This window comes from Strix uralensis, chromosome 3 (genome assembly GCF_047716275.1).
Source record: "Strix uralensis isolate ZFMK-TIS-50842 chromosome 3, bStrUra1, whole genome shotgun sequence".
NCBI classification, from domain to species: domain Eukaryota; kingdom Metazoa; phylum Chordata; class Aves; order Strigiformes; family Strigidae; genus Strix; species Strix uralensis.
This window is the reverse complement of record NC_133974.1, coordinates 8,492,926-8,509,342: the sequence shown is the minus strand read 5'-3', so window position 1 is coordinate 8,509,342 and position 16,417 is coordinate 8,492,926. Positions and strand designations below refer to the sequence as shown.

At 38.3% G+C, this 16,417-nt stretch overlaps 1 protein-coding gene across 6 annotated transcripts in view; it reads right to left on the bottom strand.

Moving 5' to 3' along the window:
- ATAD2B (ATPase family AAA domain containing 2B) overlaps nt 1-16,417 on the bottom strand; it is a 78,829-nt gene that overhangs the window by 61,924 nt on the left and 488 nt on the right. For 4 of the 6 annotated variants that reach the window (XM_074861472.1, XM_074861468.1, XM_074861469.1 and 1 more), the window contains exons 2-4: nt 7,620-7,700; nt 1,557-1,711; nt 44-90 (exon numbers count right to left, since the gene is read on the bottom strand). In XM_074861472.1, coding sequence (XP_074717573.1) covers nt 44-90; nt 1,557-1,711; nt 7,620-7,700 — 283 coding nt within the window. Of the gene's footprint in view, nt 1-43; nt 91-1,556; nt 1,712-7,619; nt 7,701-16,417 lie in introns of those variants that run through there. The other 2 variants (XM_074861471.1, XM_074861473.1) reach the window with 2 other exon arrangements.

Genomic DNA, 16,417 nt, shown 5'->3' with positions numbered 1-16,417 from the left:
ATTGTTAAAGTAGATACAAAAAGGTCTGCTGTAATACACTTACATAAGCTACGTCCATTTGGTAGTGTAGCACCAGGCTGAGAAGTTAACCTAGGAAACAATTATATCACACACACAGTGTTAACACTCCTTAGCCAAGCAAAAGTTACACAGTGAAAATAGAACTTTAAACACAGAATATTCCACAATACACTAGGACTTCAAAACCTTCGTGGCACGTAGTCTCTGAAGAGCTTGCTTCGTGCCCAACATTGTCATGAGGACAAAACTGCCAAATACCAGTTATGTGAATCCCCCCCAATTATCCAAATATCTTTTATTAATCCCTCCAATGTTCCCTCATGCCATGTCCTACTATTAACTCTCCCCTTAAGTTTCAGGACAGAAACTTGACACAGCTCTTCAAAGGCAATTATCATTCAAACACTTTGGATAAACTAGTAGAAACAACAAACTTTTGGAAAAAGTCTTAGCAACTCAAGATCACTATTAGGCCCAGCACTTTGGATTTTGGCAGAAAAGAACAAAAATCCTCAGATGCAAGGACACGTCATAAGTAGTGGGTTCTACATGAGTAACAACACGAGTTTCAGTATCCTGGCCAAATTTCCTTTGACAGAGTGATCTAAATTCTCCCAGCCACATTAAATATTTTTTTTATTTCTTAGCATTTCTAACAGGTACAGTACAAGTCTACACTTATAAACAAAAGAAACAGGAGGTGCATGAGTTTCAATACGTTCCCAAATGACCATGGCACACAATGTGCTGTATTTAATTTGTTCTGTTTTAAAAGGGAAAACAAAGATACCTATTTTAAGATTTACATAGATTTTAAATATACTTCATCCTAGCAGACAACAGGCAAGTAGAGAATTAGTCTTTCTTACACACAAAGCACTGCAAGAACCATTTTGGTTTGTACACAAATACGAGTATTGACTGAAAGTTCATGGCCCAGGAACATACTGTCTACACTGTCTCATAATTACTTCTAATCATGTTAAGAACCTTATGAACACAAGAATGCCTTGTGAAATTTTAATCAGAGTTACAAAATGAAACAAATTACTTCTCTTTTGAGTTATAAAAATGTAGCAGCACTTAGGCTGCATTTAATAAAATACAGTAATTTGAGTACTTCTAACCAAACAGGGTAGAGAGGCTGAAAACTACAATGGAAAGAAACTTGACCATTATCCATTTCCTCAAGATGATAATACTGATTTCCTAATTAAAATGTCATGTCTTCTTATAGCTTGAGTACATAAAAATACCAATTAAGTCACTAAATTCAGATGTATCAAGAATCTAGAATTCAGACTGCATCTCAAGTAAAATTACTTTCCATTTTTGCACAAATATGCATTGAAAGGAAACACAGAGAGGACTGATGTAACCCACGTTACTGAAGTCTTTAATAGAAAATTGTATGAAAATAACACACTTCAAAAGTACACTCTTGACTGTGAGCTGCAGTTCACTGCAGAAATAGCGTGAGTTAACAATACAGGAAAAATCGGTAAGGCTTCATTTTTCTCTTGGCACCAAGTTACCTGGACTGTCCAGTTGAGATGCTCCATTCCTCTCGCTGCCCAGTACTGCGTGATTTTGATTTGTCTTTGCACACAGGATCAGCATGTTTTGAGGTACGTTTGGCGGGAGGAGATATGTGGCTATCACTCAAACTAGCATCACTACCTTCATCTTTCTGCAAAGAAAAAAAGCATCAGACCATACTTAATTGGCTCATTTATATACATCCTTACAGAAAAAGAAGAAACTTAAGCTTAGTAAAAGGGAAGACTATCAAACTCTCAGTAACCAGCTTGTGTGAAATATTAAAAATGTTTATTCTTAAAACACTGGTGGAAACTACGAAAATATTTAAAATTAAACTTTTCCATAATATTTTACATTTATTTCTGAACAAGCATTCTGTATCTCTAACCCACTGTATTTTGTATATCATATATGACACTGCTACTCTTACCCTACTTGCAAAAGAACCAATAGTCCAATGAAGAGAAAAAAAGACTGAGGAAAATTAAGAGGCTTAGAAACACAGCATGAATTTACTCTACTGATATTATCTTCATCTTTAAAATGCTTCAACAGTCATATTATCTCTTCCTTCTTGTAAGAGTTTTGCAATACCTTGTTCTCTTCTTTAGACTACCAAACACACAGCTAGGAACAACTGAAAGTGGACTTTATACTTTTACAGCATTTTTTGTCTAACGTGTTCATTAACAGCATTATACATACTAACAACATTAGTCTTTAACACTTTTAAGAAGCGCCTAAACACTACTGGAGGGTTTTTTTTATCAGAGGTAACGTAGACAGAAACTCAAAGATAGCAGCACGGGACTACTTCAGAGCTGTGCTTCAGAAGTGGACAGACAGCAAACTTCAGAGGATCTGCTTCTGTTAAGGTGAACTACAAAAAGAAAAAATCTAGGTTCCATAAACCACAAATTTTAGCTCACAGAAACAGTCTTGATTAAAGTACTAAATATCCTCTCTTGCAACAACAGAACAACCAATTTCCGAATATTAAGGTCCAGGAATTGTCAGTAAGCACTTAAACTAAGAACAAAAGATACTTCTACTTGTATGCAAGGAGACGATCACGGAAGTCCCATTTGTTCATCAAGCTTATTAACAACAACAATCTGATTAGTACTCCAGGTAAATTCAGCATCATGATATCTCACGTACTCAAGAAATTAAAAAAAACAAACAAACAAGTCTTTTTCTTAAAAGAGGAAGACAGACTATCACAACACAGTATTCAGAAAGTGGCAAAGCCTAAAGAAATCCAAATGTATGGGTGCAGTTTGACAAAACAGCTCAGCACCACTGAATCCAGGGTGTGGACTGGCCCATGTTCTCCCCTGCCTGGCTACACAGCACCACTCCAACCTCCTTTGATCTTCTGCTGATGTTTCTCTGACCCACCCATAAACCAAATCAGTTCACTACAGCTTCAAAAGTTCACTTTCCTTCTGCGATTAGCTTCCTACCTGGTTAGTGAGCTCAACCATTTCACTGACGGGTCAGACAAGTACAAAAGATAATGCAAGAAAAAAACCTGAGGTGAGGATGGCACCATTGTCTGCAGGAACAGAAAGCTACAAGTGAAACAGGCTGTCTGCATCACCCCTTAACATTCTGTCTCCCAATATATATTTTTAACAAATATTAACTAATATAAATACTTCTCATACTAATAAATTAATCTATATGTTATTCATTATGATAGAGTATTTATTTACTGAATATGCTATATATGATTTTTATTTATAAATACTTGTAAATACTTTTGATAATATTAAAAAATACTAAATACTAAAAACTAGTATTAAATGCTAGCCCATGTTCACATTTCATTTTAAAAGTAGTTTTAACATTGATAATTAGCCTGTCAAGGCAAATCCAGGGAAAGAAAGAGGTCTATATAAAGATTCAATTTTAGGATTCACATAACCCTAGTAAAAAAACAAAACAAAACAAAATCCACACTTTTTTCTTCTTCATTATTTCACTTCTTCAAGAAGTACATCAATGTAACTCAATATCTATAATAACTAGATCATAATTAAAACTTTAAATTAGATGAAGCAGATTTTGGGATCTAAAACCAAGGCTTAGCCAAAGTCGTAGCAAAGATAACTACCACTGTTCCTAAATACAAAACACCTACACCTTGCATAGCACTGAAAAACACATGTGCAGTCACCCAGCTGTTTCCCGTAACACTCTGCAACTACAAAATACCAACTTTTCACAACATTTTAATAGTGTACATATTCACTTCTGAATACTGTAAGCATTTGTGTATGTACTTTTTGCTTTAATCAGCCACAAGTTTATTTGTAGACTTAGAGAAATACATCATTGCTAAGTCAATTTTAGTAACTACTTTCTGAAACTACAAGAGCTACCCTGTGCAGGATAGAAGCCGAGTTTCAAGGTAAGCCACAGAACCAGTTTTAAACCGGCTAGGTGAGACAGAGAAAATGAAACCAAGAAAGAGAAACAAGCATGTAACAAAGTCTTATGAAGGCTAACATTAATGCTATTTTGCGAGCAGTGAAATTAGTAATGCATAGGTTCCTATACTCCATGTCTATCCCTTCCCATGCAAAAATCCTAAACTCCTCACAGGTCTCCTGTGACCACCGTTTTCTGCATTTCCTCCAGTTCCCTGCCTCTGGTCTGAAGTCTCAAAATCAGCTATTCCTCCTTTGTCCTGTCTATTTATTGGTGAAAGGCAATACAGCAATGTAGCTACTTCTGAGGTAGCGCAGTGGTCAGCTGGCAGGTAAAACAAAATATTAGCAATAAACCTGGAGACAAAATCTGCTACTTCACATCTCTCTCTGCTACTGAGTTACCAATATTCACAAAATTTATAAAAGCTGAGTATCTCTGAGATCTCTAAATACTGTCAAATGAACAGATACTGGCCAATAGCCTCAAAAACTGGAAAGGCTGGCTAACCATCAATGTGATCACATCAGTGCAGCTGCCTAAAGAACTAGACTAGCAATGAAGGGGTTTAGTTAACATAAGCAATGATTTCTGGTTATTCTTTAACATATTATTTTCAGTTGAGCCTCAGCTGTCTGCATATCAACTCTACACAGTGACTTAGCAAGTATAAAGCAAGTCTAAATTTTAAGTCAAGCCCAAATACTAACTTATGACACCTGCTGTAGAAGATGCACTAACATACAAAATGTTTTACCATGAAGTAGTGACAAAGCTACTACAATGAGAAAACACTGAAATTTTAAATATATTAATAAGAATCCAAGCTCCATTTTCCAGCTAACAGACAATCTTAAAAATTCAAGCTCTAGGAAATCAAATCACAACTAGATTGCCATCCAGAACTTTCACCTACCTACAGTAAAATATGGAGATAGAGCTTTCATTACACTCAAGAGATTAGCCAAACTGGGATATGCTAGAACAAGAAAAGAAATTAATTTCAATCTGAGAAGCCTTTACAGAGTGCAGTCTATCCACCTCTTCCTCCCATTTATAGCAAAAGAGATCTTACAATTCTACTGCACTCAACTCGTTCCCTCAAGTAACTGGGTCTCAAATCATTTATGCCTTTAATGATTAAAAATAGTACTTCAGTTTCAACCCAGAAACTTACTACTTAACAGTACACATCATGAAAATGTTCTGGGACTAGAAAGAGAAATGAATGATACAAGCATCAAAGTTAAAAATTAAGAAATTAATAATGCAATTGCAGAAGTAGGAACCAATGCACTGAACTCAAAGCTCCTAATGAAACACTGGCACTGAAGCAAACACACTCACAGGCTGAGAGAATGCAGAGAATATGAATTAATAAAATCTTAATCATGTCAGAAATTGCCTGAAAGCATACTAAAGCTGCAAAGAAAAAGCAAGCACAGAAGAATCAAAAAATTAGTTTATGTACTGTCAGAAAATACAAAGAGGTAAACAAAATTTAGCACAACTGCATTGATCTAACAGAAATGAAAGACCCACCAAACTTCAGCTGTGATCCAGAACAACCAGAACCCAGCACAGCTTCTTATGGAAAGCACTCTCACTAACAATAAGTAAGGAAATAACTGGAGTTAACAGGATACCATCCATGGCCTAGACTGGTAAAACATGGTCTTCATTATCTTTGGATTCAAGAGTAAAATGGAATGTGACAGCTAAATGAATACTGAAAATTAGCTGTTGAGCTAAGATTCAACAGTGAGAGTCTTGCAGAGGTAGCAGGGCAAACTCTGGTAACACACCTTCACTGAAAGCAGCTGAATGATGGTAGCAATAAATCTAGAAACAAAACCTAAAATTAGTATGTAAATAAAGCAATAAAATAAATATAGCTGCACACTTATCTGTTTACTTTGTATGAAAAGGAGAAACATGGAAAAAATGTTTATTATAATACACACATTCATGAACAAGGTACAAAAACACTGATACACAAAATTACCTTAGTCTCTTCCATATCCATCCCTAGGTTTCCAGCTACCACCAGAGCTTTAGTTATAACATTTAGAGACAAGTCCTTAAGTTTTCAAAGAACGCAAACTAGAAATCAATTAATAAAACTGACTTCTTCCTTCTCAATCCATCCTCTTAGATAAAAGTGACTACACCAATACAGTCTTTCAGCATGACTGGAAGGACTCAACACACCAAAGGAGACCTCACCAACAAGGACTTTGCCTTCAGGTGTATCACAGGGATCAGCTAGCTAAAGCATGATAGCCACTTAATTTTCAAGTTAAAATACAAAGACTACTTCTAGTATATTTGAACGGGAGAGGGCTGGGGGGTTTTGCGTCTTCTGTTAAGTAAATTGGATCTCCTGGCCAAGAGAATATCCAAAGAACTCCTCAATACACTGCTGGTCTAAACACCCCAAGACAACCATAATCCTGGTAACACAGGACAAGTACGAACCATCTCTGTCACTGTCATCTCCAAGTACGTGAACGCAAGTTTATTGAGTTTTTAAGTACAGGATGACACGACATTCAAACCACAACCACACCTTGCAACTTCTGAAAAAGACTCCATCTGGTTTGCCACAGGTTCAGCTGTGTTAAAACACAGGTATGCAAACACGAATATTTGAGTTTTCCACCGTGGTCAAACTTGCTCTCCTTGCCATACATTTTGTGGGTCACACCCTCCTTCTGACTAACTCTGTGCCACACCCGGAAAGTTAGAATGATTGCTTATACAACTTCGTAAGTAAGACAAGAGAGTTTTCAACCTAGTGTTTTAAACCTTTCAGCACCCATGTTTTTCTCTTTTCTATGACCTCTTCCCATGTCTAAGACATGAAATTAAGACAATGACGTTCAATCTTCAAGCGATCAATCCTATTCCTCCACATTTTGTTGAAAGCACAAACCATTTTAGTTTTTCTTTTTGACCCGCTTAACAAGCACAAAGCACCCTGAAATTTCCTTTTGTCTCAATAATAACGAAATAAACATTTTCAAGAAATCTATTTCAGCTACAGGTTTTCAAATACCCGTGTTTCTAACTTCAGTTAATTCTTCGCTTCTGATATTGAAAAGTAACTTATTCCTCTCCATTTGACTCTCTGAAAAGACAACGACTTCAGACATCTCTAAATCCTATTTTTACTAACTTTGGAGAAACGAATCCAGGTTCTCCAGTTATTTCTAACATAATTTAAAAGGTATCTTGTGAATAACAACTCATCTTCTCAGATGTCCCCGAATATTAAGAATCTGGATTTATATTTTAAAAGTACATGTGAAAAAAATCTAATCTACCTTTTCCTGTACCAGTTCATGCAAAGTTCTTGTGGAAATGGGCTGTCCATTAAAAGAAATAAAACACATACTTGGGGATACTTAATGCATTTAATAAACATTTTTATCCCAATGGTATAAAAAGATAAAAGTTGTTTTTCCAAAATAAAACTTGATTTCATTAATAAAATGTGATTGCGTCCCCAGGGTACCAATTAGTTAAGCCGATCACTCGTCTTTGCCCTCAGACAACTATTCAGTTAACAAATAACTTGCTTTTTCTGTGTTTAAACTATAACGGCATTTCAAACATACCAATAAAATACACCAAAACCACTTTCTATCTGTCTGTCCAGTGATTCTGCATAAGCCACTTGCTCCCCTGTGTATCAGTTTCTGCAAAGGTAAAAAATATGAATTAAAACATTAAATTCTACAGATTTATCACATTAAAAGATCTGCTTTAAGATCTATTGAAGAAAGGCAAGAGCTAGGTATCCTTTCTAATGTATTGTTGGACTATGCATACTAAGCAATTAAAAAAAAAAAAATCAAAAGGCTTCACAATCGCTTTGAGATACTTTTAGTTTTGCTCTTATTTGGTTCCAAGTTCTAGTAACTAGATCAATCAAATTTTCTACCATGACTGCAAAAATGTCATCTGACCTGAATCTAGTAATCCCTTCAAATCCTATTTCAATTTTTTTTTTTTTTTAAGTTCACCACTTTGCTTTATAGCATCTTCACAAAAAAAAAAAAAAAAAAACCACCAAACTAAAACTGTCCTTATGTTCAGTACAAATTTTCAGTAGCTGAAATGCTCTCACCAGTGTGTTCAAACTAGGGACCACACCTCACCTTACACATCTGCACCGTGTCCTAATTTCAGGATGACACATTGCACTACCCACTCTCTCCAGCACCAACACATCCTCACCAGCTCCTCTCTCCTCCCCACCCCAACCCACATTTTCCTGGCAAATGCCTTTAGCCCCTCTTCTACGGGAGGACTGTCTACTTGCTTGGTGGGAAGAGGTAAGACCTGATACACTTGTCTGGGGAAAGAAGGTAACATGACTCAACTCCAGGTCACAGCACAATACAGCAGACTGTGTTCCTGTCGGTACACCATGTACTGCTGCGTGCTAAACATCCACCTTTGTGTCCTAAAAACCTAGTCTTAAGTATACTGCCTGTGCCTTCAAATAAAAAGAAGCTAGGAAAAAATGTATTTGGATTAAAGCACATTAACTACCTTACTAAGAACTTCAAGTTCCGTTAAAGACCTCTTGTGTTAACCTTACCGATAGCTTGAAAAAGAGACAAAGTTGGCTTAAAAGAACCCTATGGTTTGGGTTGGGTTTTTTTGGGGGTTTTTTTTTTTTTTCAGTAAACTATGCTTTCGTCAATAACAGCCATTAAGAATACAAAGAATACCATCATCTAGACTTTTTCAGAACAAATTCTTCCCCGCTCATTCAGGTAAAAAAACAGATTTTTTCCATGAGAAGATATGCATTTTTTCAATAGATTTCCATTTTATTTCCTGGAACTCTTCAATTCTACAATTCAGGTTATTTGATAAACATGAAAGCCTTTAAGAAAAGTTAAAAGTTTACAAGTGAAAAACAGAAACCACTACCTACAATGCTGTTTATTGTGTATTTTCACACTTGCAACCATTTTCCCTGTCTATAATAGAAAAAGACACCCTTCCATATCCAGGTTGAGCACCTTTCATCAGCTTTTGAGCTGACATCCAAAAAATCTCTTGCGATCTACAGGCTACTTGTAGATTCATGACAGAAGGGGAGAGTGAACTACAGAGCAGTCTCCCCCAAACTAAGACAGAGCCCATAAATAGCGAGCTGAGGTTTGTCCTCCACCCATCCTCACTGCCCCACTCCAAGCATTCCCACCATAACCATTCCTCTACCCTCCTTTATGCCTTCACTAAAATTAGGGTGACACTGTGAATTTTCAGCTGATAATCAAATCAGACGCATGCAGGGGAGGCAAGGGGAAGCAGGAAGATGTGGGGAAGGGGGTTTATTTCAGCTGGACCAGTAACCTGATCCTGATGCAGCTGATCAAATGGCCAGGCAAGCATTAATATTGGCAAGTCTATTCATTTTCACAACTGCAGAGTCAACAGTTTGCAGCACATGTGAAATCACACACCTTCAGAAGAGCAAGTCTACTGAGAAGAGGTCTCTATTAGCTGTATGGGGGCCCACAACTCACTCAGAAGTTCTTCTAGAAGATCTCAGAAGTTTTTAAAACCACTGATCTTCCTAAGTTAACACTGAAGGAATACTAAAAGCAAGACATTTTTAGTCAAAACCATATTAACCATTTCCATGAGTTTCTAAATTCTGTTAACAAAGACTTTTAAAGCAAAAATTGTATTTCTGTAAACATTCAAGAATTATTACAATTCAGAAGTGGAAAAAATTAAAAGAGTCAAACAACAACTTTTTCCCAGACTCTTAGTCCTCAAAATCCATCTTGGTTCTGCTGAACAATCCCATCCCAAAGAAAGTCTGAAGGACATGGCCTCTTTTTAGTACTACTATAAACCTAAATAAAGAAGCAGAATGATCTGAATGAGGATAGCAAGCAGGAGAATAGCAAAAACCCTTGGACCAGAAGGTTCCCCAAGGTTTGGGTATGACCAGGTACTTGACTCAGTAAACTAAGCAAGGAAGTGTCTGTAGCAAGTGATGCTACAGGAAGGTGGCCTTCCGTGTGAAAAAAAGTGGGATTAAAAACACTTCTGTATCTCTAGCTACAATGCACTTGAAGACAGTATTTCAGAAGAAAAATTAAAATTGCCTAAAATTGTAATATGAAATCTTAAGATTAACGTATTGAAATTTAAATCATAATAAAAACAACATTCAAGGTCTGAAAGATAAATCAGAGAAATAATAGAAGGTAGTTATTAAGTATCTGGAATGAGGGATTGCTGAAGCATGGCAACAAATTTCAATGCAAGTAATCTCTTCCATGTGTACAGAAAGAACAGCTTCTTCATTTCAGGTTATTTAAATAGCTCGGCTCAACTACTTATCCACTTACAATGAAGCAACTGACTGGAGGTTGGAGAAAAGCAAAAAGCCCATCTCCCAAACTATAAAAATGCCCAGACTGAAGCATCTGCTCTGATTACAACTGTACACAAACTTTCAACCAAAGCTTTGCTTGTTAGGTCATTAACATACACTACTAGAAGCATAAAGATAAAACCACAAAATTCAGAGCAGGCTACAAAAACTACAGAACCTAGACAAGCTTGTAAATTCTGAATTTCTGATAGGAGTACTAAAGCTACCCCCTTTATACCTACTTCAACTGAGTTGAAGCTATTATAGCATACACGTACTCAACAGTGCAAAATTAAAAAGCTTACAGAAGGTAACACATTAATCTTACAACTGGTTGATAAGTGGTCTGTTTTAACAGCTATCAAGCAAAGAAATTAAATTTATTCAGGAAAAGAGTCCAAGCAAGTATAAATGCAAAACAACACTTGAACAATTTAAAGCAAAATTAATGGTTAAAATAAACCATGAAAATCCCATCAAAGGTAATAAAGACAATATTTCAAGAGTAAACTCAGTCGGAAAAACTGTTTAGAAAAACCACCAAAGCATGAAGAGTACAAAAAAAAAAAAAAAAAAGACAGGATGAAAAAAGCTGAAAAAACATTGTCAGTTCCCTTTGCAATAAGTGGGTTCATGAGTGATACTACCCACATACAAAGTAATACATTGGAGGTAAAACATCTAATAAACAATCAGCAGCCTTTAAAATGGTCACAGCTACAAAATAAGAGCAGTGAAAGCTTCAGCACACTGGTGCCTACTTGCTGGATGCTTTGGTTTGAGAAGGGTTTTATAAAGCTTTACACAGAAATTATTTAAAGCATCGTTAGATTGGACTGAAAACTTTTCCACAGTATAGCATATACTCGACAATTTAGGGCAGGATGTGCAAAACTATACCACATCCAACTGAAACTGCAGGGGGATGGAGGTGATCAGAATGTAATTACCTGAGCTAATTATCTTGCATAACCCCAAGCTGTATGCCACTCTTGCAAAATTGTCGTGGGATCTCTCACGGCAATGGGTTAAGCCTTCTGCTTTAAGCTTAAACTGAGAGACACTAGTTGCAGAAGCAGCTTTTATTAATATTACTTTGGGACAAGCCCAGTATTCAGAGGAAGCAATGCAGCACACCAAACATCAATGCCATTTCCTGAGTATTCTTTGGAGGTCTTTTTCACTCACCGGATTAGTCCTTAGATTGCTTCCTTTTAACGCCCTGTAACAGTGTGAGAGCAAAGATAGCCAGCTTCCAACAGGATGCGCAACGGCCTCCCAAAACAAACCGTGCACACGTTGGAGGTGTCCTGACTTCAGAGAGTGGCCCCGACTAATTTGACAAGATACGTAAGAAGAATTCAAACTGAGGACACCCCTTTGGAAACATGGAAGGATTACAAATGCTGACTGTATGGTATTTTGACAGAAACCTGGACACAGATTGCTTCCAACAATTGCTCAATTTCCCACTGTTCACAGATGTATTAATACCACGCTACCAAGGAACAGACTGCACAATTCATTTTAGATCACTGATTTTCTCCTGCTAAGTCCCCAAAGAGCAGCACACCACTAAACCAGAAAGAACTTGACTTTTTATTACGCACTGAAAAGATGAGCTTTCTTGGGAACCTTCCTTTAAATGAAATTGTTTGGAATAACTTCACAAGGCTCTGTATTTCAGGATGTATTTCAAAGAACTGTAAAAGCATTAGCTTTAGCACCTTTATTGACACTACTGGAAACCTGAACAGTAAGACAGTTTAAAAACATAGATACTCTGAGAAGAGCTTTTTTCCCCTGAGGAGCTTTACATACAGTGGCCAGCAAATGTAATTTTTCCAGCATAAGGAGGAAACTCTAACTTTTTATATACATTTATGCTAAACCGCAGAACATCCAAAACACTGTGAGACACTTCGCAAAGAAGACAAAGAAAATATGTTAATCTGAATCATACTCTTTCGTAAAATAAAATTTAATTTTTAGAAAGCTCTAAGGGGCATGTTTAAAGCTAGTATTTTAAGAGAAATAATAGTAATTTTTTTAAAGTTCATTTTCTGTGTTTTCAATAGCTGATCATTAAAAACTTTTCAAGGAGTAAAACACAGCAATGAGCTTATGCTACAAAAGCTGCATTATCACCCAGAAATCAGAAAAAATTGTTACAGACTGAGAAATTACAGTAGGAGACACTGAAATGTATTGGTATTACAGAGCACAAAAATGCTGCTTAGCTTTATACCTTCCCATAGTACAGCACTCGATGTCAATCCTTGAGCCCGTGTTTGCTCCTATTAGCAATTAAGTACAATGGAGAGCTCTAGGTTGCCACCGAGTAAGTTGAACAATGTTGGCAGTACTACTTTTCAGCTAGGATTGCGTGTTACAATTATCACAGTGCCCTCAAGTAGCTCTTAAGGCCCTGCTAAAGCTTTCTTGGCTAATTAAATTAAGCTAATCTTGTATACATTTCTAAAATGTCTAACTAATACGCTGACATGATTTAAGAGTGCTTATTTCACAATAAATTCATTAGTTTTCTTGATCAACATTTTTGATGTTTTGAGATGACTGAGAAAAATCATTTCAACTGCCAAGTAAGTGTTACTAACAATCCCAGCTCAATCTGAAAACATCAGACATTACCAAATCTAGAGCACAAATTTAACCAGTTACGGTCACAGTATCCTCAATTCTTCCACAGTGTGAATGAAGTCCACTGGATTTATAAGCCTTGTGTTACAATTCTATGTTTCTGAAAACTCTGGAAGATATTTATGCACTTTTCTTGTCAGAATGCTTAAATATAAAGCCATAACACCTCCCAAGTTTTAATGCTAGATACATATGATTTATATAAAGATAGAATATAAATTTATGTAAGGATAGCTTCAATTTCTATTAAATAGTGTGTAAAACAATCCTGGAAACAGGAAGAAAACATAGCCCAGTTTTTCCTCTCCATATCCTCTCTATGCACTCTGCTATGACATCATTTCAGAGAATAAACTTCTTGGCTCCTTGATCCATTTAGTGAGGGATTTTGTTCATTTTAATCTGGCTTCCGGTCAGTGGACACACATGTATTCACCTCAATCACTGAATGCATGGTCGCCAGTCAATAATTCAAAACAGTTTACTTCTCAAAAACTGACGTCATTGCTTTCTCCAAGATGAGCAAGTACTATAGAGGGAATACAGAGAATACGATGAAGGCATTTAGACTATTATGGCCCATTTCCACAGAATGTGTGTTGCTTCCAGATTCTGATAAAATGGAAATGGACATTATTAATATGTAACTCAACATAATATTGAACTGGAAGACTAGAAACTTAAGTACTTGGGAAAGGAGGGATTCAAGCCTATCCTTGTAAATGCATGCAGAAAAAAACCCAAACCCCTACATACACCATAAAAAGCCAAAAACAAAAAAGGAGAAGGAAAAAGGAAATGGATATAAAAGAGGTGGAAGACAACTCCTAACCCCTCACCTGGTCTAATTGGCATCTTGCAGGATGCCATTAGATTACTAACTCAGTTTTTGTGGCTAATAAGGAACAAATAGATGATCTTTTAAAATGCATTCTGAAAGGTAATTACAAGCATTTCCACCGAAGAGCATTTCTCTGGGAGTCCAAGTCAGAACCTCCATGGAAGAAAATTAAGTCACATAGTGCAAATAAGAAGCGCACCATCTCCGCCCAGAGCTCCAAACTCTAGCTGCCCATTAACCCAATTAACTGCTGGTAGTAAGGCTGGTTTCCTGACGTGACACCCGAAAGATTTTAAAAGGACGTACTGTTCCAGTCAACTTCGGGGAAAAAAAAAAAAATACATGCAACTGTATGAAAACGATCCCAGTACGCTTTCTGCACAAAACAGCCTCACTATCTGTCTGCCGACAGTCACTTCCAAAAGCGAAGGCTTTGTCTTCCTACTGCTATACTTATTCATGTTCTAATCACTGAAATCCTCCTCTGGCACTACTTCAAGAAGATTCAAGAGCTCAGAAAGACGCTGTATCTCTGAAAAATACTTACATCTCAAAAATAAAAACAGTTGTACAAAGACAACTTTAAAATGCAGTGGAAGAGATATACATATATATACACATCACAAAATTCACTGGGGAAAAAAAAAAAAAAAAGAATAAAAAACCCTTCCTGGATAACTTCTGCTCATCTTTGGCAACCACATCTCAAAAAAACCCATCTACCTCAAACGCATGAGATTTGTTGTGAAGTGGAACAAGTCCCTTCCCATACACCAAAATATACACTTAACTTTAGAAGAAATGCTTTTTTAGAAGCATGGGCAATATCCTGGGATGTATTTACAAATTTTGTACGATCTCCTTCCCTTACACCATGACAATAAGATAATTTAAATATTTTAATGATTTGTAGTATAAAAATACTATTCATAGATGAAAAATATTTGGAAAGAAGCCCAAACTATTTTTTTTTAGCAGCAGTGAACTCCCTGCAAAGTAAGCCAGTAAGGGTTACACCAAACTTTGCCTCACAAACCCACAAAACCCACGATATGAATAAATAGAAACTGCATACTAGAACAAGCAGAACGGCTTTTTACAGCTATGGTGCTGCATCCCCATGAGTCTAATGAAACTAAACAAGGAAGAAATAGGGTACAACGAGTAAAAATAAGATGGGGGAAGGGAAGAACTGTGAAGCATGGAAGAACTGAAAGAGAAGCATGGAAGGTATAGACTATCTAGTCAGTGATGTATTATTTTTTAGTATTTTAAAGCTAAAAGGATGGGGCAAAAGATTTTCTGACAATTCCATGTGTCATCTTTCTGATCAGACTCTGGCTGCTACTGCTGTTTTTCTACCTGTCTGATTGACTTCCTCCTTAGCAGAGGCTGGGACATGGTCAGTTGGTGCACGACTGTCAAACGCTTTGACCCTCAATTTTCACTTCCATATTTACATTGCTTTTAAAACATCTATGCAGATCAGGCAACTATAACCACTAGTTTAAATCTTCAGAATAATATGTGAAGTTTTATCAAGACAAAGAAAGCCCTGCCTGTGATTTAGAAAATGCAGTTGTTGAAACAACAAATCTGTTTAGAGACAACAAGGGAAAAAAAGAGGCTCCCGAATTCTTTCTTCCAATTTGAATTTACCAAATGTTCATTTCCCAAATCAGGCTGTAGAATTCTCTTGCCATTAGACCGTACAACCAAAGCTATTATAGTAAGTTACGTAGGGAAAGCATTCGACTTAAACCTGACGGCAAAATTACATCCTCCCTGCTCGGGGGGGGGGGTATGTCACAAAAACGTGGGACCCTTCTTGAACAACAGCTTTCTCCCGGCGAAGCTTCTGCGAACACCCGCTTCAGCCGAACTGAAGTCATTCAGGGAAAGGGGGAAAAAGGGGGGGGGGGGACGGGGACGAAACGAGGATTGCGAAGTTGCTGCAGGCGCAGCTCCCAACTTTTGTCTGGCAGCCGGCGCAGCGCCGGGCGCGGCCGCAGGGGGAGCCCCGCGCCGCCGCCGGACCCCCGCCTGCCGCCGCCGCACCGGCCCTGCCTGCCCCAGCCCGGCGCAGACACCGGCGGCAGCGGCAGCAGCGGGACAGCAACTTCGCCTCCCGCGTCCCCGGCCGCCCCTCAGCCGCCCCCGCCGCCCCCCAGCCCCTGTCAGCGGCCTGCGCCCGCCGCCGCAGACCGCCCTCTCCCCGCCGAGCAGAGAACCCAGCTGGGACGCGGCGGGCGGCTCTCCGCAGCCGCCCCCCCCCGCCCCGCCTCCCCGCGTCCCCGGGCTCCCCGCCGGCTCCACGGTCCCTCCTCACCCCGGGCTCCCCGCCGGCTCCACGGTCCCTCCTCCCTCCCTCAAGCCGACAGCCGTCTCGGCAATTCCACCCCCCCCCCCCCCAGCTCCCATACCCGCGGCCCCCCCGGCAGCAGCGGCGCTGTCCCCAGCGACTCCCTGGCCAAGGCCCTCCACGGCCGCCGCTGCCCCCCCCC